The 25,856-nt window shown below is 39.5% G+C and overlaps 1 protein-coding gene across 2 annotated transcripts in view; it reads right to left on the bottom strand.

Annotated features, from left to right (window-relative positions):
* The window catches only part of PCCA (propionyl-CoA carboxylase subunit alpha), a 260,737-nt gene that overhangs the window by 5,042 nt on the left and 229,839 nt on the right, over positions 1 to 25,856 (bottom strand). For both annotated transcript variants that reach the window (XM_063126107.1, XM_063126108.1), the window contains exon 22: positions 20,107 to 20,247. In XM_063126107.1, coding sequence (XP_062982177.1) covers positions 20,107 to 20,247 — 141 coding nt within the window. The remainder of the gene's footprint in view (positions 1 to 20,106; positions 20,248 to 25,856) is intronic.

Here is a 25,856-nt window from a genome sequence, read left to right as displayed (position 1 = left end):
TGGGCACCCCAACCGAACGTCGACGCATCCATGGTGAGGGTGTACACTGGAGGAGCTTGTATAAAAGGTATTCCTTGGTTGAGGTTGTGTACGTTCTGCCACCAAGAAAGGGATAGTTTTATTCTTGGAGGAATGGTAAGATAGAAGTTTCTGGCAACGGCAGTGTTCAGGAACGACTTTATGAACCAGTTTTGTAGGGGCCTCATATGGAGTCTCGCCCATCATACTACCGATACGGTTGCAGCCATGTGTCCTAAGAGACGCTGAATTTGGAAGGCCGTTGTCGTCCTGGTTTTGGAAATTCTCTGTGCCAAGACTATAATCTTTTGTACCCTGTTGGGGGGCAGATAGGCTCTTGCCGTTATGGAATCGATGGTTGCGCCTATGAACTGGATTCTTTGAGTGGGATGAAGTTGTGATTTTTCGAAGTTGATGTAAAAATCTAGTGACTTGACCGTTTGGATGACCTCTCTTAGAGTTGCTATAAGAGAGGAGTGAGTAGGGGACGCTATTAACCAGTCGTCTAGGTACGGGTAGATCTGTATACCCTTTTTCCTGAGCTGAGCACAGACGACGGCAACACATTTCGTGAACACTCTTGGTGCCGTTGCCAAGCCGAATGGAAGGACTTGGAATTGGTACATCTTTTCTCCGATAAGGAATCTGAGGAAGCGTCGATGTGCAGGATGAATCGTGATATGAAAATACGCGTCCTTCAAGTCTATTGATGCGAACCACATGTTTTGTTGGAGAAGGGGGAGTATGGTAGATAGAGTGACCATACGGAACTTTTTGACTCTTATGTGGCGGTTGAGATTTCTGAGGTCTAAGATGGGGCGAAGAGTTCCGTCTGCCTTTGGGACTGTAAAATACCTTGATAGGAAGCTGTTGCTTACGTTGGGATATACTTTTGTAATTGCTTTTTTGTTTAAAAGCATGGCGATCTCTTTTGATAAAGGTAGAGAGGGGGTTGTTCTTTTTACGGTACCGACAAGCGGGTATGTTTTGAATTCTAGCTTGTAGCCCTCTCGAATAATCTTTAGCACCCATGCGTCCGAGGTTATGTGTTCCCAATTGGTGATGAATGATTGGAGACGGTGATTGAAGTCGTATGATGAGACGGGCAGGGTGCTGGGAGACTTGGAGTCAAAGGAGGCAGCATCAGGCTTTCCGCGGGATTGTCTAAAACGCTGATGCGACAGCTGTTTCTTTTGATGGTATTGAGGGGTCTGTCGGTGAGGACGATCGGAGTACTGTTTATTCTGGGGAAAAACTCTGTTCCAGTATCTATTCTTGAAAGTGTGGGGTTGAAACTGCGATAAGCCCATTTTCTTTGCCGTAGCTTTTGCTTTCTGTATCGAGTCCATGGTGTCGTCTGTATCTTTATTGAATAACCTCTCGCCATCAAAGGGGAGATCCTCGATGCAGGATCTGGCTTCAGGAGTTATTGATGCAGAACGTAACCAGGCATGGCGACGAAGGGCGACAGCCGCGACCATGGCCTTTGCATCGCAGTCGACTTGGTGTCTGGTAGTGCTGATCTGTAACTTAGACAGGCGTATGGCTTCGTCTTGGAAAACGTGGGTGAGCTCCCTTTTTTCCTCAGGCAAATAGTCACATAGGGAGGCTATTTTCTCCCAAAGGAAAAGTTGGTAACGGGCCATGGTGGCTTGGTAGTTTGCCACCTTAAAGCCGAGCGCTGCAGAGGAATAGATTCTACGGCCCATAAGGTCTAGGCGTCTGCCCTCTTTGTCAGATGGTGAGGCATGAGCCCTTTGTGACTTTCCCAGGGAAGATTCCACAATTATGGAGTTCAGCTTAGGGTGTGTAAAGAGGAAGCCGATGTCTTTGTCTTGTATACGATACATTGATTCAAGTTTTCTCGACGTCGGGGCCATTGTGGCTGGAGCCTTCCATGAAAGTTTTGCCGTTTGCAGCAAAGTTGGGAGGAAAGGGATCGCTACTGGTGCTGTTGCCTCAGTATAAATAGCATCGAAGACCGGGTCTTCGATTTTTTCGATGGGTTGGTGAGTCTGAATTCCCAACGATTGAGCCATTCTCAAGATTTGATCAGTGAAATGGAAGGTGTCCTGTGATGGCGAGGAACCCTCAGGTGTTTCCACTGCCTCGGTAGGTGATGGTATCGATGGTTGTGGAGATGACACCGATGTTGTGTCAGAGATGTAATCATCATCTGACTGTGAAGGACAGGAGGCGTGGTCGTCGTGACTCCTTGCCCGGTGAATTGGAGGAGCTGGAAGTGGGCGATCCTCGAAGGAGGGTGCTACCGATGCTATTGCTGTCGGTTTGTGCATCAAAGAAATACCACGAGGTGGTACTGGTGGCGGTTGATCAGTTGGTCGAGTAATTGTAGCAGACGGGCGTCAGTGTGGAGTTGAGGAACGCGGCCGGCTGTCGATGTTGGCGCTAGAGGAATGATACGAGCCCTGCATTTGTTGTTGATTCGATGGGATAGACCATGCTGAGGATCTGACCCAACTCCTCTCTCTCAAAGGAGATCTGGACCTGGAATTGTAGGAATTATGTCTAGATCTATTCGACGTTATGGAAGGGTTAGGGCTATACGCTAACTGCCTGGGAGATTGCTGTTGAGGCAGGTCTATCACGATTATCGGTCCCGTGGGGGACGAGTCTTGGATCTCTCCTTCCGAGAGAGAGGCAGTGTTCGGTCGACTATGCCTCGATGTGGACCCGTGTTTCGACGTCGAGCGTTGGCTGTGCGTCGGTGTGGGTTCTCCTCGGTATCGAGGGGTGCATTCCCCTGGAGATAGCTGTGCGTCTCCCTGATCAAACCTCGACATCGATGGTGTCGGTGTCGTAGGAGGTTGTAATGGACGCAATGATGAGACGGAAGGCGTTGGGGATGTGTGAGCGACCCCCGGTTTTTTCGCCTTTTTTGCCTCGTGTTTAGAGGTAATAAGTTTCCTCTTTTTTGCTTGCGTCTTCTCCATGGCCGATTTCTTCTCTTTCAGCCTTTTTGGTGGTTTACCATGACTCGTCGTGCCCACCGTGTCGGCGTCCTCCTGGTGAAGAAGGGCGGTCGTTGGTCTTTCCGTCGTCATTGTTTGTGGCCTATCGACTGCAAGCAAGGCGTTTTTCCAAAGGATAGCTTTGAGTCGATCCGAGCGGTTTCGTCGAGTTTGTTTCGAGAAACTCATGCAATGAGCACAAGATTCAACCACATGTGACTCCCCTAAGCACAGCAGGCACAGGGAGTGGCCGTCTGCGGGTGGAAGTTTGCTGCGGCACTTGACGCACTTTCTAAAAGGGGCTTTCAGTGCCATACGCATAAGAAGAAGTAAGAAGAAAAGATTATGAGGATATTTGAAAATATTAACTAACAATTTTTTATTTTTTTTTAGATAGATGAGTGAAAAAAGAAGAGAAGAATGAAGTAGAGGAAGGAAGAAGATTGACGAACGTTCTCTAAGTAGTTTTTTGGTAAGTATATTGAGCGAAGTCCCGTACGTGTTGCCAGCAAGGCGGTTGAAGAAAAACTGAGGAGGTAGGCGGGAACCCGCGGTGCATGCGCACTCGATGGTGGGGGAGTGGTTCCCGCCAAATTCAACGTTCTCAGCTTTAGAAGTTCCGACTGTTAGCTCAGCGCTGGCACAGAGCCCATATGTGTGAATGCACAGAGACCACGAAGAAGAAGGGGCTGTTCCACGCACATGAGGCATAGATGCCACAAGGATAGACTTTAGATCTACCAGATTGTGAACCGCCCAGAAAGCTTCGGCTATTGGGCTGTATAAAAATGTAATAAATAAAAATATATAAATAAATAAGTAAGACCTCTTTTTTCCAGGACATGCACCCCAAACCAGGAGAAACTATGCCCATTTTGAAACTAATATAGTTATTTCCTTTCCCAATGGGTAGGGGTGGGGCAGGGGGAGAAGACAAACAAGAAAAGACATTTAGAAGGGTAAAAAACCACATAATCCCAAGTGGTAGTTTCTCTGCCACAGTTTCTCTCTCCCCTGTCATCATAGGATTGCTCTGTCAGAGCTTTAACAACATCCAATTCACAATGTGTGAAGAATATGGATTCTGGCTGTGACCACGGTATGCATTCCACAATGTGGAATGGATTCTAACTATGTCTATTGTTGTGCATTCCACAATTCCAGGCAAGCCCAGAAAAATGCATGTTCTGGAGCAAAGTAGAGAACTCAGGACCCTAAGAACGTCAGTTTACTTCTTTTTTTTTTTAAAGCATGCATTAGTACTTGGGGCTCTGAAGGAAGGGCTTGAAAGTTGTGTGCACAAGGCCTGGTGAAATCTCCAAAGAGAGATGCCCTCATTTGGATTACCACTCATCAAGGGGCAGAGCTTGTCCCTCGTGTCATTAGGAGAAACAGAGTTATGCATCTACATATATAAGTATTCCACAAACTTTATAAAGGTCATAAAATGCAGCATTCCCTGGGGTAGAATTTGACATTTTTTTTTGTCCTAGTGCAGAGTACAAAAATGCCTATGTCATCAGCCATCAGTTTCCATATTTTGAGCTAAAAACCAATTTGGGCCTATTAGGAAAGTCTTACAGAGCCATACTAACAAAATCAAGTCTCACATCTCGTTCACCGTGACATTCTCATTTCCCATTCCTACCTGTTTGAACTCTGCTAACAACTGTACACAAGCTTAAAGCAGCCAGTGATTCAATGTGTAGCTCCATTCATTTCCAAATAAAATTCCTCAAAGACCAAATGGTGTGGGGTACGCACAGGTCCCCCTTGTGCCAACAACATGGTCTGTCTGATCAACAGGTAGCTTTACAGGAAGTTGAACAATTTGTTAGAGAGATCGTTTCTCCTACAATATCAAACATTACAATTTACAGGTAGTGTCTCATTTTCCTAATTCACATTTTAAAGTAACTGACCATTTAGAAATAAATGCTATGGAGTTTGCAACCCCAAACTGGATAAACAAGATCCTGAGAAACGGTAGACAGAAAAGAGCAAAAAAAGGAAAAAAGTGTGGCCCATTTTCTTTGGGTACTTTATGCCATTCCCAAACTAGAGACAGGAGCAATTGAGATTCGTCCAATAAGTGGACCAAAATACTAGGTATTGGAACTAATAGAGATGTATAATTAAATGAAATTCTACTTTAAGATTATACAAGGTTATGTGTCTCTCCCATAAAACACCTACTAAGTCCTCACACATTTGTTCTATGTTACCCACTCACAGCCCTTCACTTCTTTCTACCTTTTTTTTTTGGCACCTATGTACGTACATCTGATACCAAGCATCAGAATCTCTTCATACTCATCTTTGCTGTTAAAAACTGACAACAATCTAATAGATAAAACATAAGATGTGACTAACTTATTATATGCAGGATTGCTTTTATCATTCAAAAGTATGTCCCAGCCTGAAGTTGTACAGTCCAGAATTCTACCGATCTCGTACATACTGCATACTTTGTAGAACAGCACAGAGCCCCTTGTCATGTGACCTCCGTGGCATAAGCACCTCTCTACACCAGTGTTGCCCATGTTTCCAAGACATGAGATGTTGGCAAGTGAAGACCCGTAGTGTGGGCTCCTTCCATGTGGCCCAGAGGTCTTCACAATGGAGGAAGGAGCTGCGTTAAAGCAGCTACCACATGGCAGAGTTAACATTTGGGATTTCCTAAATGTTACTCTGTTTTATTTGTAAAAGCAATTTATAAATGCTCTCTATATAAGTTGCCCAAGCCCATTGTTAACAATAAATCAGTTATTTTATGTGATATACATTCATTCAGTAATTCCAGGGGAATTTAAAGAGTGAGCAACAGGAATTCATAAATAGGGATGGTAAATAAACATCCTAAAAAATAACCTTGAATCACAAACAGGGGCTCCTACAAAATTGGAAAACTGGAAAGCAAGTTCTGTCATTCATGTTGCAAGTAGCTTTTGGCAATCAAGTAAGTACATTGTACTCACCATCAATGAGTACATTGATGGTGCTATATAAAATAATAATAATAATAATAATAATAATAATAATAAGAAGAAGAAGAAGAAGAAGAAGAAGAAGAAGAAGAAGAAGAAGAAGAAGAAGAAGTGATTCAGTATTTTAGTCAGTACAATGAGAGTCAGTCTGGCAACCCAATCCTAGAGGCTATCGGATAAATAAGTTCCATTGCAAAATGGATCTTAGTCAAATTACAATCCAATCCCACACATGTCTACTAAAGGCCATTGAGTTTAATGGGAGTATTCCCTGGTAAGTGTATAGGATTGCAGCATGCATGCTTAAAGAGGGAAAAATCCTACAACTCCCAGCACTCCCCAGCTATCATGTCTAGCTGGAGAATGCTGGAAGTTGTAGGACTATTTTTCTGTCTAAACATGCCTTGGATTGTTCCCTAATCCTGTAATCCTGTACACTTGTGCCCTTAATGTCTTTAGGAAAAGGATGTAGAACTTCTTTCATATTACACTGACCTGAGCTAACCCTAATTAAACAGCTAACATTACAGGTAGCCCACAATATGTCAGGTCATTGTTTCTAATGGCTGCCACTCAGCTGTGTCAGTTCCACATGGGCAAGAAAACTATAGAGTAAATCATACTGCCGCTTCATTGACCTGAACCACAGCTGTTAAGACTAAACTAGTACTCCACGGAAAATTGGGGGCCTCGTGACAAATTTCTTATGTTAATATCTTGTGCAGTGTAAATGCCTGTGACCCAAATCCATTGCTCTCAGCCCTGTTGTAACACTTCCTCTCTTGCTTCCCCTTATGGCTGGTTCCTCTCAGGATGCCAACATGTGAGATCTCTCTCTTCCTTCCATTTACAGTCGTGTGAAAAAGAAAGTACACCCTCTTGGAATTGTATGATTTTACGTATCAGGACATAATAACAATCATCTGTTCCTTAGCAGGTCTAAAAATTAGGTAAATACAACCTCAGATGAACAACAACACATGACATATTACACTGTGTCATGATTTATTTAACAGAAATAAAGCCAAAATGGAGAAGCCATGTGTGAAAAAGTAAGTACACCTTATGATTCAATAGCTTGTAGAACCACCTTTAGCAGCAATAACTTGAAGTAATCGTTTTCTGTATGACTTTATCAGTCTCTGACATCGTTGTGGAGGATTTTTGGCCCACTCTTTACAACTTCAGTTGCTTCAGTTCATTGAGGTTTGAGGGCATTTGTTTATGCACAGCTCTCTTAAGGTCCCGCCACAGCATTTCAATCGGGTTGAGGTCTGGACTTTGACTGGGCCATTGCAACACCTTGATTCTTTTCTTTTTCAGCCATTCTGTTGTAGATTTGCTGGTGTGCTTGGGATCATTGTCCTGTTGCATGACCCAATTTCGGCCAAGCTTTAGCTGTCGGACAGATGGCCTCACATTTGACTCTAGAATACTTTGGTATACGGTCGACTCAATGACTGCAAGGTTCCCAGGTCCTGTGGCTGCAAAACAAGCCCAAATCATCATCCCTCCACCACCGTGCTTGACAGTTGGTATGAGGTGTTTGTGCTGATATGCTGTGTTTCGCCAAAGGTGGCGCTGTGCATTATGGCCAAACATCTCCACTTTGGTCTCGTCTGTCCAAAGGACATTGTTCCAGAAGTCTTGTGGTTTGTTCAGATGCAACTTTGCAAACCTAAGCCGTGCTGCCACATTCTTTTTTGAGAGAAGAGGCTTTCTCCTGGCAACCCTTCCAAACAAACCATACTTGTTCAGTCTTTTTCTAATTGTACTGTTATGAACTTTAACATTTAACATGCTCACTGAGGCCTGTAGAGTCTGAGATGTAACTCTTGGGGTTTTTGCAATTTCTCTGAGCATTGCATGGTCTGACCTTGGGGTGATTTTGCTGGGATGTCCTCTCCTGGGAAGATTGGCAACAGTCTTGAATGTTTTCCACTTTTGAATAATCTTTCTCACTGTAGAATGATGGACTTTAAATTGTTTGGAAATGGCCTTATAACCTTTCCCAGATTGATGGGCAGCAGCAATTGCTTTTCTAAGATCATTGCTGATGTCTTTCCTCCTTGGCATTGTGTTAACACACACCTGAATGCTCCAGACCAGCAAACTGAAAAAACTTTGGCTTTTATAGAGGTGGTCATACTTGATGATGATCAGTTAATCATGGGCATTTGATTAGCAGCACCTGTCTGCTACTTAGCATCTTAATTCCTATGGAAGCAGTAAGGGTGTACTTACTTTTTCACACATGGCTTCTCCATTTTGGCTTTATTTCTGTTAAATAAATCATGACACGATGTAATATGTCATGTGTTGTTGTTCATCTGAGGTTGTATTTACCTAATTTTTAGACCTGCTAAGGAACAGATGATTGTTATTATGTCCTGATATGTAAAAATCATACAATTCCAAGAGGGTGTACTTTCTTTTTCACACAAATGTATTTGTCAACATTCTTTGTGGAGCTTTTGGCTGAAATCTTAACCCTCACACCCCAACCAAACTAAAGCCCAATCATATATAACTGCTCATGTTCATTCCCAGCCTTCTTCTTATTTCCCATACCTTTGTCTATGCTGTCACATGTGATAGCCAATGTGGTGTAGCAGCTAGAGTGTTGCACTGGGAGTCGGAAGATCTGGGTTCTAGTCCCCACTCAGCCATGGTAGCTCACTGGGTGACTTTGGGCCAGTCGCAGACTCTCAGCCCAACCTACCTCACAGGGTGGTTGCTGTGAGGATAAAAAGGATTGGAGGAGGATTATATACGCCACACATACATCACATGAGAAACCCCTAGAACACTCTGTCAAACATTACATGTAGTGAAATAGAAACACAATAGTTCATCGTATCTAATGTTGTATACACAATGTGATACCCATATATAGGAAATCTGTCATGTGTGAAACATAGCATATAATAGTCTCAATCGACATGTTATTCCCAGGATATTACTCATTTCCCATGGAAATGTAGGGACCCTTTTCCTTAAGGCGATCCCAGATGGCTGGTAGCTACGTGTGAATGATACATACTTATGGGCAGGGCCAATTATGTATGTCTTCCCACTGAATAGGAGAGAGTTAAGTTCTGAGTAGACTATTTGTAGACTCAGCCCAATACAACATTGTAATTGCATTGACATGAACGGGTTGAAGCAGGCTTAACTTTGCATTGGCCTGTGGTTTGTACAAGCAGCATAAATGATACTAGGTGGAAAAGAGAAGTATTATATCACCATAATTTCATTTAGTGATGGGCAAACACTCTCCAACCTCATTTTGAAACAGGCCTGGGGCTTCCTAACTTTCCCAGAGAACTGTCAGAGAAAGCTCAGGATTCTCCCAAGTTCTCAGGGAGCTTGGAGAGACTGAGCCCAACCTCCCCTGTCAGAATTTCCCTTCTTCCTCCACCCTCACAAGGTATGTTTGGGGAAATGGGGAGGGGGAATCCCCTGTACTGAAGTGCGTTAATTACAACCCAGGAGAATGAGTTTGTTTCATTTCATCAATGGCACAGACTTTCTGTGCTTTCAATTGCTAAATTCTACGCCATGTAATTTAAGTACTCAAGATCAAACAGCATCTTCTGAGCGGTACTGTGTGTGTATGCTTGATGCACGCATTCAAGATGTTATACAGCTCATTTGGTTTTTTTCTGAATCTGGTACAAAATGTATCCTCAACCTCAGCCTCCAAGCAACAATTTTCCAGAGACTCAACGAGCTCTGCCAATGACTATACACAGATTTTTTAAAAAAACGTACACAGAGAGACGCAGTGTGGCCAGGTAGGTCCCCATATATGCTGTGGCCCCTGACTTTGTTCACTATGTTTCTCTCCTCTGCCTGTGGGTCTGCACATACACATATTATACAGGGGTAATTGGGAAATGTATTCTTTGCAGTGAAACCCTTGCAGAAAAACTAACCTAGTTAGTTCTCCACTTTAGGAGGAAACTTCCATACATACCCAATGTTTAAATATGAACCATTACTTCTAATAATAGCCAATTTGTTTAAAATGGCTTCAGTGGAAAGTGTCACTTAAGCAGCCACATTTAATAATTGTTCTTTATGTCAATCCTTTGTAGCTTTTTACCCCCACTGTTACAAAACAGCAAATCCTAAAATTAGTCCCCAATATCTCTCCCTTTCCTCTTTCATTCATTCTCTTGGGCTTTGTTCAGTTTCTTTCACTGCATAATTGTGTGTATCTTTTTGCCTGCCTGTATTATTTAAGCCGGAAAATGAATATCTTAGAGATCTCTAAAATATCCTCTTTCCTCATTTAAGGATTAAGTTAGGCTTTTAAAAATATTCAATAACTTTTCTAAAGATATTGACCTGGAATAAAAGCACACACATAGAAATCTCATTCTGTAGTACAGTTTGCAGTAATGAAATCCAGTTCTGATTAAAAATTCACTCTACAGTTTAATCGTGGCTTTAGTGGTGACCTGAAATGGAAAAAAGTATCATATAAAACCCTCAGGATTCTTACTCAACTGAGGCCACTGTAATCAATTTCATCTTTAAGTTTTTTGTCTTCTAGAAAAGGCAAATTAAAACACAAAACAAAATGCAGATTTTCATTAAAATGGCTTTTCTTTTCAGGGGAAACAAAATTGAAACTGCTGGGATTAAAATTAATATGACAAAATAATAATATTTAATTTCATTGTTCATTGACTAGGAACGAAGCAGCAATTCATTCCAAAAATGAAGTGTAACGCCAAATATTCAATGGTCTCTTGCATCAAAATTCTCTAGGTTTCCATTTTAAAAGTTATAACTTTTTATGTACTTAAAAAAAAAAGGACCTGGAAAACCAAATTTGGGGTTAAGTTAAATGGGCTATTTATATAAAAAACCTAAAGGACTTGTACAGTCTTGAAGGTTATACACAATGTGCTAAAGAACGTGATATCGGTGCTTCTTGAACAAAATAATTCCCAGAAAATGGAGGAAGAGAGAAGTAGCAACATTAAATCCATTTTTTGTGAACCGCCCAGGGAGCTTCAGCTGTTGGGCAGTATAAAAATGCAATAAATAAATAAAAATATGTGCAAGAGAGTAACATGAGTATTAATTGTCCTCTTTTTATATTTAGAGGTACAATGAAGAAAGCTCTTGAAGAGATCTTTGTGAGTTTAGCCCACTCCCTTAAGACTTTTGTGAATCATCTGATAAAGACTTAATGATTGTGACAGGATGTCTTCAATGTTAGGCTTACAAAACAGTCACAAGCCCCGCAAGTCTTTTTGATAAACCCAATCGGCACTGATGTATTTCTCCACTCTGTCTAATTGGTGTAAAGTTTGCAGATCTGAGTCTCATATCTTTCACCCAGCTTGCTGCGTCCTCTCCTTTGACACCAGGTCAAGGTTCACATTCGCATCCGATTATCAAAGTGGCATTCATTAAGCAGCAGCCTGCCTTGCACCAAAATGAGTTAGCTTGAAGGAAAGGAGCTCGGCCCATTTACTCAGCAGATTTTAGCATTTTAAGGAGGCCCAAATGTCACACAGTATTGCTACGTTCTGAAGAGTTTCAGACATCTCCAGCTGATGATTAATTGTGAGTGATGGGAAATAAAATCCAGTAAGGCCAGCTGCTTGCCATGGTCGGCAAAATTACTATAATGGATATAGGCTGCCAATTTTCCAGTTTTACTGGCAAGTCTTCCAAGTGTAATTAAGGGAAGTTATAAATGATATGGAAATCTATCAAGTCCCATTTATTTTCAGAGGACTCTGTCCCCAGGGACTTTTATCTTCAAGCTTATAGTTTGCTTTGTTGTGCTAATGATTTCAACCACTTCTTATTTCTCTTAAAGCCCCCAATATTCCACCATAAGAAGTTAGAGCCACTTCCTTCACAAAGATTTAAAGAAACAGAAACCTCATAAGGTCATTTGCTTTTTATAGTGCCTTCAAAAAAGAAAAGAAAAGAAGCTAAGTTGGGGCCTTGTTTGTTTTGTGGAAACTCTATTTCAAAATGACGCATCTTTCCTGCCTTTTCAATCAGACAGGGGGGAAATTACCTTGAAGAAATTACCAAGATTTTGAGAGAAGGGGATGGATTCACCCACCCCTTAGAAAAGAAATAAAGTGTCAGCATTGTAAAAAGTGGCCTTTGATGCTAGACATTTAGCAGAGGGTGGTGTTGCTCACTAATGTTGTTTGATTTGGAATAAAAGCATGAAAATGATGTGCAAGGGCCTAAAATTGGAGAGGTAAAGGATGAGTGCACCGTATTCCATTTCTCAATTTCATCCTTCAGAACCACAAAATGGGGGGTTATACAGTTACTGGATGAGATTTACGGTAACAGCTGTGGTTCTCCCACACAAGGGAGGACCTTCTAATGGGGTAAGGTCTGTTTTGAACAGACGGGGAGTTACAAAACAAGGTTCCCTATTAAGAATGAGCTCTAATATCCCTGGATAAAGAACACAAGAGCAGTAGTCGGATTGCCTTTAAGAAACCCTAAACCCCATATTTTGCTGCTTCAACGACACACACACACACACACAACCTGGAGCTATTTTAGAAAGTGCAAACTGTTCATAAATGGCAGGATGCAAATGCAAGAGAATTCCATTCTCTCCCCCCCCCCCCCCTCTACTCTCTAGCCACTGTAAAGAATGCACAGGAAACTGTGCCAGTGGCATATGGCTTTCTACTGTGCTAAACATTCATACAAAAGACAGGTTCATCAGTCATTGGCGTATCTGGGTAAAAAAGAAAAAAAAATTAGCTCCTGATGGATGTTATTTAGAGCTTACCTGCTGCTAATACATTACCAGGGCTGGAAACCCTCATGACATTGGAACGGCAGACCATGAAATACAGCACGTGCAAGAACATACCATGTTTGCCAGCTTATCCAAAATAAAAAATAAGCTATTTAAACCCCGTGCCTAACATTGGGCCCGCTGCAAGGAACCCTGGGTCAGTCCTACACAGGCCAATTAATGCACAGCATCTGCTGCACAGAAGCAGCGCACGAAGCACTTCCGAATGATTTCAGCAATTAAAAGAAAACTGTTTCCTGCCTGTTCCAACAGCAACTGTTTCAATGCAAGAGTGAGCATCAAATCATTGTGTGCAGCTGAAAAAAATTAAGCCTCTTTTTTGTGGTGGGGGAAGGAGGAGGAGGGTAGGATGGAGATTTCTTATGGTATAGGATCGTTCTTTTGTTGCCCTACATTGTGTTTTTCTGCCAAATTAGACAGAAGGCTCCGAGGACTTGCAAGGCCCTCTACTGTATCACCTTCTGGTGCACTGGGGCTCCCTAAAATGATGGATCAATATCAACCCTGCTGACTCGTCTGCAAAAGTAAAAAACCCTTCAATTACATTTTTGAAGACCTTTATACTTTACAACACAAGTGCTTGAATAGAATTTATTTGAAAGACTCATGGAGCTGGGGGTAGGGAAATGGGGTGGGGTGGGTAGAAGTATCACACACAACTTTAAGCACAAAAACACACCAAATCAAATGTATGTGGGGTGGAACAAGATCTTGCATCTATGAGCCAGTCAAAAGCACAGTTAGAATTTTATTTTGGCATCACCTTCTTTCTCAAAGGAAAGTGTACTGAAAGGAAAGTCCCCAGTATTCATGTACTCCATATTTAGCTTCATTGGGAGTAGAAGCAGTAGGTTGAAAGAATTCAGCTATTCGCAAGCTATAATTCTTGCAAAATGACAACAAAATCTGGCTACAAGGTTATGAGACACCGCACTGAACATGCTTACACTGCATACTCGGGAGCGGGGGCGGCAGGAAAATAACATTTAAAGTATTTACCCTGCACTTTAGGCATCATGTATTTGTACTTATTACATTTATATTCCCCCCTTCTTCCAAGTAGCTTAATTGTTTTGGCTGCTGCTCATCCTTGAGGTTCTTCTTATCTCTGTGACTTGCTGGCATCAGACACCTATGTAGAAAACAAAATCAGGAGGAACTGGAGCCCTGACATTGTCCAAATCTGTGTTAAATAATTAGTGCCATTTCCCCCTTCCATCCAAATTAATTTTGAAACAGGAGCTACAGAGCTGAAAATATAATTAGCGGCAATTAACAGTGCTTGACAGATGATGATTAAACTTTTTACGCCACACTCCTTTAAAGAATGAATTTTGGTAGAGCACATCCCAGATTTTCTGACCCTTGATTAACCAAAGGTCAGTGACGTTCCCCTGACAGCAATAAGCACCAATCATGGTACCCCCACTTATCCACAACACAAGTGCTCCCAGAGGTTCTAGAAATCTCCAAATTTTGCTTTTGTATGATTGGCATTCAAAAAGAAAGAACAGTTTTATTTTAGAAATATTGTGAGCTATCATTGACTGTTGAGACATGTTCATAAGTTTAGGGAAAGCTAGTATGAAACCTACTTTTATTAAAAAGTATGCTTTCTTGTCTTCAGAACAAAGTTGTTGCTATTATTATTATTATTATTATTATTATTATTATTATTTCTTCATCATCACTGTACACCTCAGTTCTGAATTTAAAAGCAAGCCTAAATCTGTGTATGTTTATGTTAAATTTTGTGTTAAATTCAGCAACTCAAGAGGAATCTGTTTGAAGTCAACTTTATATATACTACATGAAATCAGGGCTGGACATCTTTCCTTGAGATACTGAAATAGGAGGCAGCTCTACACAGAACTGAATGGCCATTTCCATTTTCTAGGCATCACCATCATTATTATTTTTTAAGGGTCAGGGTGGCCAGGTACCTTGAAAATTTTAGCGCTACATAAAATTAACACCAACACAATAGAATTTCATTTGAAATCCTAGCCCCTCCTGAACAAAAAATTACAGTAAAGTAAAGGAAAACCTCTGGGTAACTTACATGAGAGTGACAAGTGCAGCTAATCAATATTTGGTGACTATTAAACTCTATCACAAAGCTACATTATTTTTTAAAAGCATGGCTTAATTAGTTATTCTCTTTCTTTATATGTTGTATAAAGCCCTGCTAATTACCAAAGACCATGAGAATTTATTTCAGAATTTAAGAGCTGAACTGCAAGCAAGGCGTTAAAAAAAAGGGGAGGAGGTTACAAGCAACAAGTAGTATATTAAAAATATAAGCTTACATTTTACAAGAAATCACAGTCTCCTGTGGTGTGCTTAGTGAAGTGAGGGAAAGAGAGAGGGTTGTAAGGTGTTTTTCAGTTTGCTGCATTTTAACATTTTAAAAGACAGAACAATAGCTGGACATTATCTGTACTCTCAGTAAGATATTTTTCCTAGACTTTTAAAATTAAGTGTTATAGAGCAGAATGGTGTTGGCCTAAAATTACATAAGCCAGAAATCTATACACCTACCATTTGATTAGTAAAATAATTCAATTATCCTTTGACGTAATGTGGAAGAAATTCCCATGTTTTATCTTGGGTATGGGGCTACTATCAAACATGCTAAATAACATTTTTTTCAAGCCATTTCTGAATTAAAAATTATCTGTGCAATAGTTCAGTGCAATTTTTGTTCTAACATCTCATGCCCCTTACCTTTGTAATACTGAAGTGTATTCATAATTTTTTAAACATAAATAATCATGCATAGAGACACATTTTCAAATATAAATTAGGACTTAAATCAGAAGTCAAAACACTGCACGTTTAAAAATTATTTCGAGTTTGCATTATCAATTATATTTATGGCACAAATATGAATAAAATAAGAATATGAGATCAGTTAGTAATTTTTGAATGCCATTTCCTTTTACATTAATGTAAATTGAAGCAACTAGCTCATAAGCACATATTATTTACTTATTTCAAGCTTGGCTATATTATTAATACCTTGTTGTTAATGGTAAAATTTTCACTAAAGAAAAAAAATGTGGAAAGACTGCATAGTTCCAGAGAGCTAGTGAGAAGCTGTAATAGTACAGCCCAATATACAAATGAATTAAGCTGAACTAAGTGGACTTTTATGAAAATAGCCAGTGTTCCCCTTCACAGAAGCTACACCTCCATTTCATTCCTGTAATTTAACTCTATTCTCCCAATCCAGAGAGCATAATTGTCTCTGCACATGTGCAAAGGGGCTTTTGACCAACTTCCCTGATCTTCAGCTTTCTTTTCCTCACTCTGCCCCCATCCTGGTCCCACCCCCATGACAAAGCAGCTTTTTAAACTCAGGAAAATTCTCAAAGCCTCCTACGATGCAGTGGGAGAGAAAGGAAATCATCAAGGTTAGGGAAAATCAGTGTACATACCTCATCACATGTTTGCCTTGAATATTGCCCAACAGCTATAATCTTTTAACTTGTTACTCTAAACAGAATGATCATTTTCAATAGGACTACACTAAAGGGAGTGAATACTTTGATCCTAGGCAGTCTACTTCACCAAACACACCTCCCATAATCTTTGTGGTTATAATAAAATCTGCATTAAAATGGAGTTCCATGATTCAAAATAGAAGCATTTTGCTACGCCATGCTAGGAATAAATGTTAACCTTACAAAATGGTATGTTGGAATAACTGGTAAGTTAATTTTTATTTATTTATTTATTTATTTATTTATTTATTTATTTATTACATTTTTATACCTCCCAATAGCCGAAGCTTTAAAGGAGCTTCTTGAAGAATTGCTCTTTATACATAGAGGGGTTCCTTACCTAGCCCTATTACTTAAACAGTGGGGGAAAGTACCATTGCCATACAGAAATATCAGGTGAGAACTTATTATTTTGTTTCAAATCTATTATATTAACAACATTAGTGTTTGTTTGGTACAAAACCTAGAGAAGAAAGAAATTGTAAATTTGCACTCTGGTCACGTGTGAAGCTGATGAGCTGTATGAGAATTCAAACTCTTCTGAACTGGCTGGATGCATCTTTTGATAGGGATGCACATCTGGAGCCATTCATGCCGCTGACAGATTAAACTAGGATAGGCAACAGTTTCATATCATGACCAGACACCTCGTTTTGTGAGCCTTGTAACCTAACCCCTTAATTCTGAACGCACTGGCCAGGATCCAAAGAACTACTGTATGTGGCCAAGAAAGTTTTGGACTTGTTTTCCTCAAACAGCAGCTCGTTTTGGTGTTACTCACCAAACCAAATTTGAATCTGGGAGACCATGTGAGGACAACTATTCAAAGAAAAGTCTGTTTTTTGTTCCAAGAAAAAAAAATCCCCCCTGCATGCATGAATCACAGGAATCATGTGACTAGTGGGAGCGAAGCAGTGCTGCCCCCCTCCAGTATTCCCCCTTTGGAATAGTGAAATGAACAGTGCAGTAAAGATGTCTGTGGGTGACTTCTATGTTTCCATTGATCAAGACGCCTGAAAGTCCCAATTGCATGGAAGTTCACAAGCAGGCTTCCTTCACAACAGACACTCCACATGAATGCATGGATGATGGTACCGGGGGGGGGGGGGAGGCAGCAGTGTGACCCTGCTCTCTATATTCAAGGGATTCTCCCTTCACACAGTCCACATGTGAAGGGAGCTAAAGTCAAACATCCTTTGGATCTCCCAGAGTAGCTCTATGGATCCCAACCCTTATATAGGGGGAAAATCTCATTCATTTTAGTATACTGTAATGGCTACATTTTGCCCATAAAGTATGGCTCTCTAAGTCCCATTGATCTCAACAGGACTTGCCAGTATGTCATTTTGGTCAGGATTATAATCCTTCAAGTGAATACATATTTTTCATGTTTGTGGAGATGGCCGGGAAGAACTAAAAACAAAGTTGAGTTGCATTTGTCACAATTCAACAGTCCGAGATGTTTTTCTCATTGCTGCTAAGCAGATATTTTCAAAAATTTTAATTTGGAAAAATAATAAAAACTTTATATACAGACAATGGCCGAACAACAATATGCATTTCAGACCAACCGCCCTGAAGGAATATGGTTTAGCAAAAATCAAGGTAAGATATTAGAAAGTGATGGCAGCCATAATAGACTTCTCAATAATGTAAACACACCATAAGATAGCCTAAAAACCTGGCTGCATTCAAACAAATATGACTACTCGTCTACACCCCACCACTCTAAAAATGGTCTTTTCTTTATTATAGTGCATTCTGGAAATTAGAAGCCTCCTTGTGAGACACTACATAATAATACTCTTGCCCCCAAAGTATTATAAGAGTTGACATACAGAAAATTTGTAGGACTCACTAGTTACAACTTCCAGCTGAAAACATTTTTGTCATTTTCTAGTAATATTGTTTCACACCTCATTATATTATTAACTAGTAAATACCGTAGAAAATATACAGGGTACTTAAGTACTCCTTAGGCTGTCTGAAAGGTAGAGAAGAAAAACACAAAATCAGGACATATTCAAAAAGTGGGACAAAAAAACTAGTGTGTAAGAGTTCCCGTCCCTTGTTCTTTGAGGCTTTGAACAACTACGATAATGATCCTTGTCCTGATGGACAGCCAAAACATGTAAGCTGAATTGCGCCAACTCGCCGCTTATTCAGTCTGGATAGCTGATACAACCTCATCTCCTTTCAAAAAAACTTTTTGACATCAGTTCTGGAAAGGAAGGATTTACGCTAAACTCCCTTTCAACGCCACAAACGTGTTTCTGCAATTAAAGCTGCCCAATTACCATTGACAAGTCCAAGTCGGCAGAACATAAGCTTGTGCTGTTCAAATGCTCTGCTTCCCAGTGCCTCCAGCAAAAACCCAGAGGCGAAAAGAAGTGGGGGCGGGGAAGGAGCAAGAAAGAAATCTCGTCTCATTATTTAACAACTTGTTTGGTATTGCACTGCACTTCTTTTGGAATGTTTGATTGTATGGGAAGAATGTTTTCCCCATTTTAATTTCCTGGCTGGAGGCCCATCCTCTCATGGTTCTACTTCTTCATGTACACAGGAATATACACCAGACACACACACATACAAAGCGAAAATAGCATTCCATTACTTTAAATCCACTGTAATGTCATAAAAATAAAACACATTCAGTAAAAATGCATTCTTTTGTCCTGAAATCTCTCCCTTTTTCTTCTTTTGTCTCTCTCTCTCTCAACGAACACATACACACATCTCTCTCACACATAAATGTATTTGCTCAGTACCTCACTCTTTTCAACTTGTACTGCATGGAAAAACAACAGGACTCAAACTATACATTGACAAGGAGCGAATGGCAGTCAGTAGCCAGTTTTCTAACCATCACTCAGTCATTATAAAAATTATTAATCCTTAAGGGTGACCATACATTTTTACCTGTGCCTGATAGTCATTTTAAAGATTAAGAGAGAAAAAATGTCACCAAAGTGTAGCTAAAGTAAGTGGAGCAAGAATGATAAATGCTGGCTTTCTGTTATGTAGAAATGTAGTCATTACGTCCACACAAGTAAATATAAGGGATTCAAACTTTAATATGTTTAATGGGTGTATTTAGTTGATTAAGCCAATTGTAGGGACCAATTGTAATCAGTGCAGCTGAAAGTAAACAGTGTACTTTAAAAAAAAAGACTATCCTGGTGTATTTCTATAAAACTGAATGAATATTTAAATATGACCTTTCCAATGCTAAAGGATTGTATAATAAAATTAAAGACAAGTTGGAAGGCTTGGGGTTATTCTATTTTAGTACAACTAGAAAGTTAGCAACTTAAAGACAGCGTCAAGAGAGAGAAAAAGCAAGTGTTTATTATGAATATAAAGGTTTTTTTCTTAATATCTTTGCTACAAGACAGTATGGCATTGGGATGAACATGTTCTCTGCCCAATCATAAATGTTGCTCACAACTATGCAATGATTTCAGCTAACCTTTTTTTCAAAACATAAGATGCATGTACTCTCCTTTATATAGCAGCATTATGAAAGAAAGCTGACCTGCACTTTCAAGAGTAATCAGAGTGTGGGGAACTTGACATATTATACTATACTAGGTTTGCCACAACACATGTATACCTGTAGGATATTCATATTTACAAATATGTGTTTGGCATATTCACAAGTGCACATTTTTGGGCATGTAACAAAAGCATCTCTGTGGAAACGCCCCCTCCAAAAACTAGTATGTGAATTGTCCCTGACAGTCCATTGAAGAATATTATTAAACTTAAGCCAATATGAAAAGAAGGAAACATCTTACCATGTCTCCAGGCTTTACAGAAACTGCCACCACTGCTCCAGGCATTGGTGATCTCAGGATGCTAGTAGTATCCTCCACCACTTTCTCTGGCATGTACTTGCTCAGTTCTGCAGCAAGCTTGGTCAGTATACGTAATTTATACTTGGCACAGGAGAAAAGAAAATGGAAAGAAATGTTACAAAAGCAAATAGAAGTACTGAACTGTAAATATACAAACTAATCAAATGGACACAAAATATATGTTTTATTGTACGTTGTCCTGTATACACACATGTATACACACATGTTTATATCTAGCATGTGCTCTGTATACAACTTTGGAACTTATAGTGTTTATTTTTAAAAAAAATTGGAAGTTGTATGGAGAAAATGAACATATTTGGCCAAATTTGATAATTCAGTTAAAAGCATTGCAGTGTTATCTGTATAATGCAAAATAAGGCTTACATACCTAAGAAAAGGAGAACAGTTTTTTTAAAAAATGTTTCAATATATGCATTTTATTAAAGATTTTACGAAACAGCCTAGCACTGAATTGGTATAAAGAGCATAATAATCTAGATCAAATCTGTTGTTTTGAAAGCGTTTAACAACTGGAAATATAATATTTGTAATTGCTCTACCTACCTTTCCACCTTCCTTCTATACTACACAACTTATTAACTAAAAAAAATGATTGCAAAATTGTAATAATACCAATTATATACATTGTGGTTGACTTTTTAAAGGGGGGATGAATCATGCAAATCATGGTTTGAAATTATAGTGATGTAAAATGTGGATAAATGCATGGAATCAATTCAAATAGTAGAACACAGTAAATGAGCAAAAATCAAGATGCAGCTCCAAGTATACAGGCTCAGTTAAAAACATGAAAGACAATGATTTAATATTTTCCTTCACGATATAACAACAAAAGAAGTCTATGGACTCCATTCACCACCTGCTTACTTTCCGGCTTCTTATATGAAGTTCACAGGATTCTAAGAATCCAAACTTCTATTTAAATACCATTTCCAAAAATCTGTCAAAAGCTGAAACTATACTGAATAAGCACATACACACACACCTTAAAACATCAATTTTTTAAAAAAGTGTAATTTTCTGTGCTATGTATGCAAACTTGTTTGCTTTTGTATGAGATCATTATGTCCATCCATCCCCCCCAAAATACAGCAACTTTTTTTTATCACATCAGGTTTGTCTGTTTTACTTTTAATCTGAAACGATTATCTATACACAGTAGCCAAGTTAATTTTCATTTCTAAGGCATGCATTTTAAAGCATGCCCCAGACACTTCATTCAGAGATCCAGTAGATGGCAGCAGGTCTCTGTGAGAAATTTATTAGTCTTTGGCCATCAATGGACAAAAGAAGAACAAATGTGCTTCTACCACTAGTTTAATCAACAGTGTTGATAAGAAATGTTGCAGTTAGAATAGCACATAATAATCCAATTTGCACTGAGATCAGCCAGCAGCAGCATGTTAGCTTTTGGAGGGGTTCAAATTAAAGTTCTACTATTAAAACTTCTTGATTGCTTGAAGAGCAGAGCATCCAATGTGAAGTTAGTAAAGATGGTCAAGCATCCTGTGTGGAACAATCCTCCAAAAATGTACCTAATACTAGACTAACTGAAATGCCTGGTGGCTGTGGTAACACCTATCCATGCTCTTATGCAATTCCCATTCATTTCAGTGAGACTTTTATACACCTTTCTAAATCAATTATTAATCGGATCAAGTCTGTTATGCACTTTTGTTGGGTTATTTGAGCATTATTTTCTGGTTAAACAAGCCACACTGCCTGGGTTCAGAAGACATGACAACCAAATGGTGCACGGCATGTGCCAGCATGTACCATGGCTTAAACAAGACAGCGTGGCTTGTTTTAGCCACAGTGATCATGCGAACCGAACCGGTGTGCACATACACAAAGCCACAAGGCCAATCCATAAAGTAATAAGATGCATAACTTAACAAAATACACAGTACAATGCCTTCTGGCTCTAATACAATAGCTTTCCAATATACAGTAATAATATCTGAGTACGCTCAACAGGGAAACCTGATGGATTTAATTATGTTAGGTCTGACCTAAAGAAATGAGCCAAGACACCACGAAATACAGTCTTTCAAATAATAATCATGTCGTCATAATAATATTTAGTGATGCCACACCACAGCCCAAAGTGAAGTATCAATATGTGCTTGTCTCATTATGATTTGGATCACACTTGCTCAGAAAAAAATATGGCCACTGCTCAAGTCTATATGTAAATTTATTTACATTGTATGCACATTTTTAACTTCTCACTGATTTGAGGAGACACAAACATCCTGGATGGAACACACACACACACACACACACACACACACACACACACACTTCCAAGTAACCAATTGATGAATTAGTTTGAACTTGACCCAGAAACACTCCATCCCCTTATGATGGCACAGCTTTGTTAAAAGCTATAAACTAGGATTTCCAAAAATGAAGAGTTATAAAGCTGTTTAGGATGCACGAAGGAACAATTTTTTTTGACCCGGTCCTCACATTTAAACAACCCATGGTTTATTTATTAACCCTGGTTTGTTTGGGTGCACATGGAAACGAACAAGCGTGCTGACTCCCAATTGTTTGACTTCGTCCACTTTGCTAAACAACCGAAAGACGCCCATTCTTGGGTTGTCCTCCATGACATCCAAACTTGGAACTCTGGTTTGTTCTTGAGTTAACACTCTTGGGTTAAAACTCTGGATTGTTAACACATATCCTTCCTCTTTTGTAATTCCCATTCATTTCAGCGAGGATTTCTAAGCACCTTTCTAAATCAGTTATGTATTACCTTATTAATTGGAACAAGCCTGATATGCACTGACAAACATAATTTTGTAAACGTGTTTTACAATTTTATTAAAAAGAGGGAAAGGGTTATTTATTTCCCATTGTGCACCTTAGAATCTCTCTTTCAGATAAAGCACACAACATAGTCCTGTAGCTGTATATTTCAATCTAAAAGGAACAAGAAGGATTGATGAGGTTTGATAGCAAAAATTGCCAGAAGAATTGTGATAGTCAGTGACAGGCCAAATAACAACATCTTCTGCTTGCTTCTTTGCTCTTAACTGTCTGTTTTGCAATCAAGACATACAAGTGTCTGCCAGTTTTTAAAAGATATGATCCTCCAGTGAAATTACAGTGCAAATAAAAGCTTTTTGCTCCTATTAAAATTCATCTGAGTCATGTGGCAAGGCAAAAAAGCTTGCAGAGTACATTCTCTTGTCAATCTAATAAACATTCTATGCAGAGGGTCTATTTATCAAAAGATAAATTGTAGTTTAAAGTCCTTCATTAAACCTATGGGGGATATAATTACATCAAATTGCACAGTTTCAGTATCCATTGCAAACGTCTGCCTTCTACACATACTTTGAAAATAATAATAAAAATAACTAGCATCTTGGAAGGAAACAAATACCAAGTTAGACTGATATCTAGACTGACGCTAGATATCCCACATTATCTGGCTATGATATTGCACCGGGTACATTTAGCTTCTGCTTTGTTTCGGAGACATTTTTTTTACATTGTCTTGCTACAAAACTAAGCCTCTTGTTCTTCCAAAGAACAATCACACATGTAGTACCTAAGTGAAAAATAGTTCAAGTTTCCCAAACTAGTCAAAGACCTGGAGCAGGGAATAGGGGTAGGGTTTGTACTGGTGAGGAAACTGTCACCAATTGTTGTGTAGTAAAAAAAAAAAATCCCTTCTCTCCATCAGCCATCACAGGCCCTACCAAGCATTCTGCTTTTTACTATTTTAATATTTCCCTATCTTCTGGATTCCTTTCTCTGCAGGACTCCTGCTTTGCTTGGAATGAGATGTGAGAGTCAGTAAGCCAAAAGCTTTCAAATGCAGGCCTTTGTTATTGATGAGCTGTTCCCTTTCCTTTTGTATTTGTTTATTGTTCTTTAGTCTGTTTTCTTTGGGGGGGGAGAGAATGAGCTATTGTAATCAAAAATAAAAAATCAACAGTAAAGGTCTCAGGAAAGATCCTTTGGGAGAACAGTTGACCCCTCTGAATATAGGATGGCAAAGTAGTATAGAGATCCCTTTTTAAAAACATTCTATCTGATGGATAGCTGGACTCCAGTAAATATCTTTCTTCCAAAATGCATTCCTTTGTACAATAGCTTCTCAGCATTAAGAAACAGCTTGACCAAGGGGTGCCTGTAAGCTGTACAGCACATACCAAGGATGTTAACATGCGGGCTGGTTTGAGAAGAAGTGCAAAGGATTTTGGAAGACCAAAACAATGAAACAATGCCTGGCTCAGAAACAAAGATGACTGAAAGCTTACAAATATCATTAAATTACCACTGCTGCACCTTTACTTTAACCAAAAGGTGACCAAGCCTTACATCAGAAATGGAGGCTTTCAAATGAGTTAAAAACACTTTGTAAAAGTGGATGACTGTGTGATGAAACAAAGTGATAGACAATGCTGAAGGAGCCTGAAACGTAAAATGAATTGGAAGGCATAAACTAAAAATAGGAGGCCACTTTCAGGAACTGTAGTAAATAAGCTGCCTTAAACAAACTAGACCTTAAGTAGGGCAACAGTCCCACTTTCCCTCATCCAATATTCTTGCAGAGGCCAAATCTACCAGTCACAGTCCACTTACGATTTCATGAATGGATCATGGCAATTTGCCTCATACTGAGTCAGACCACTGGTCCAGTATTATTTGACTACTATCCAGTATTGCTTCAGTAACATCTGTATTTCAGATGCAGTTACTGAGTGGTGGGAGTCATGGAAGAGCATTTTACACATCTCAGAGTCACAGAAAGAATTATTATCTCAAGGGCTGAATGTTGCTGTTAATAATACATTCTTACTCACCAAGGCACATTTTAAATTGTTGTAACTTTAATTGTTCAACAGACTTTTGTCTATTATTTTATTATTGTATTTGTACCATATGTAATTGGCTGGACACCACCCTGAAATCCTAAAAAAATGGATAAAGGCAGCATCTCTCTCTCTCTCTCTCTGTACATACAGGTGCACGGCTTCAACATGGATTTAAATGGGAGTCTTTTTCCCAGCCTATCTGGAGATGCCAGAGGTTGATCCTGAGATCTTTTACATGCAAAGCGAGTGCTCTACGACTGAGCTACAGTCCTCCCCCTGCAAAAGACTATTCATTCATAGCCTTATGGAATATAGACAGACAATAGTTGTAGCAGCTTCAAGGAAGGGCAGCCATGTTAGTCTGTCACAGTAAAAAAACGATAGAGTGTCTTGTGTCTGCTTCAGAAGAAGCATAAAGTGTTGTTGTACACATACGGATATACAGTGGGGTGGGGAAATGGGGCCAAATGGCAATGAAATGCAAAAAGTACAGTCTATAGAACTTTTAAATAAAGTTTAAGATAAGCAAATTGTCCCTATGCAACAGCAATAATAGGTGATACTACAACCATCACAGTTTTGCTATCTTAATTCCTGTAGTGGGACAGGAAACCAAAATCTCTATGCAAGCGTAAGTGAATAGAATCCCATTTCTTGATTAGTTGTAATTCAGCCATTTCAGGATGAAGTCCCCTTTCTTTACCTGCCAACTAAGGATAACTCATCTTGCATCCCTAGCCTGCAAATACTCATGCTACCACAAACCTGTTACATCTTTAAGATGCCATAATACATTTTGTTATAGCCGTTTAATTTTAATGAAAAGAA

The sequence above is a fragment of the Elgaria multicarinata genome, chromosome 5 (genome assembly GCF_023053635.1).
Source record: "Elgaria multicarinata webbii isolate HBS135686 ecotype San Diego chromosome 5, rElgMul1.1.pri, whole genome shotgun sequence".
Lineage (NCBI taxonomy): Eukaryota > Metazoa > Chordata > Lepidosauria > Squamata > Anguidae > Elgaria > Elgaria multicarinata.
This window is presented reverse-complemented; position numbering and strand designations above follow the sequence as displayed.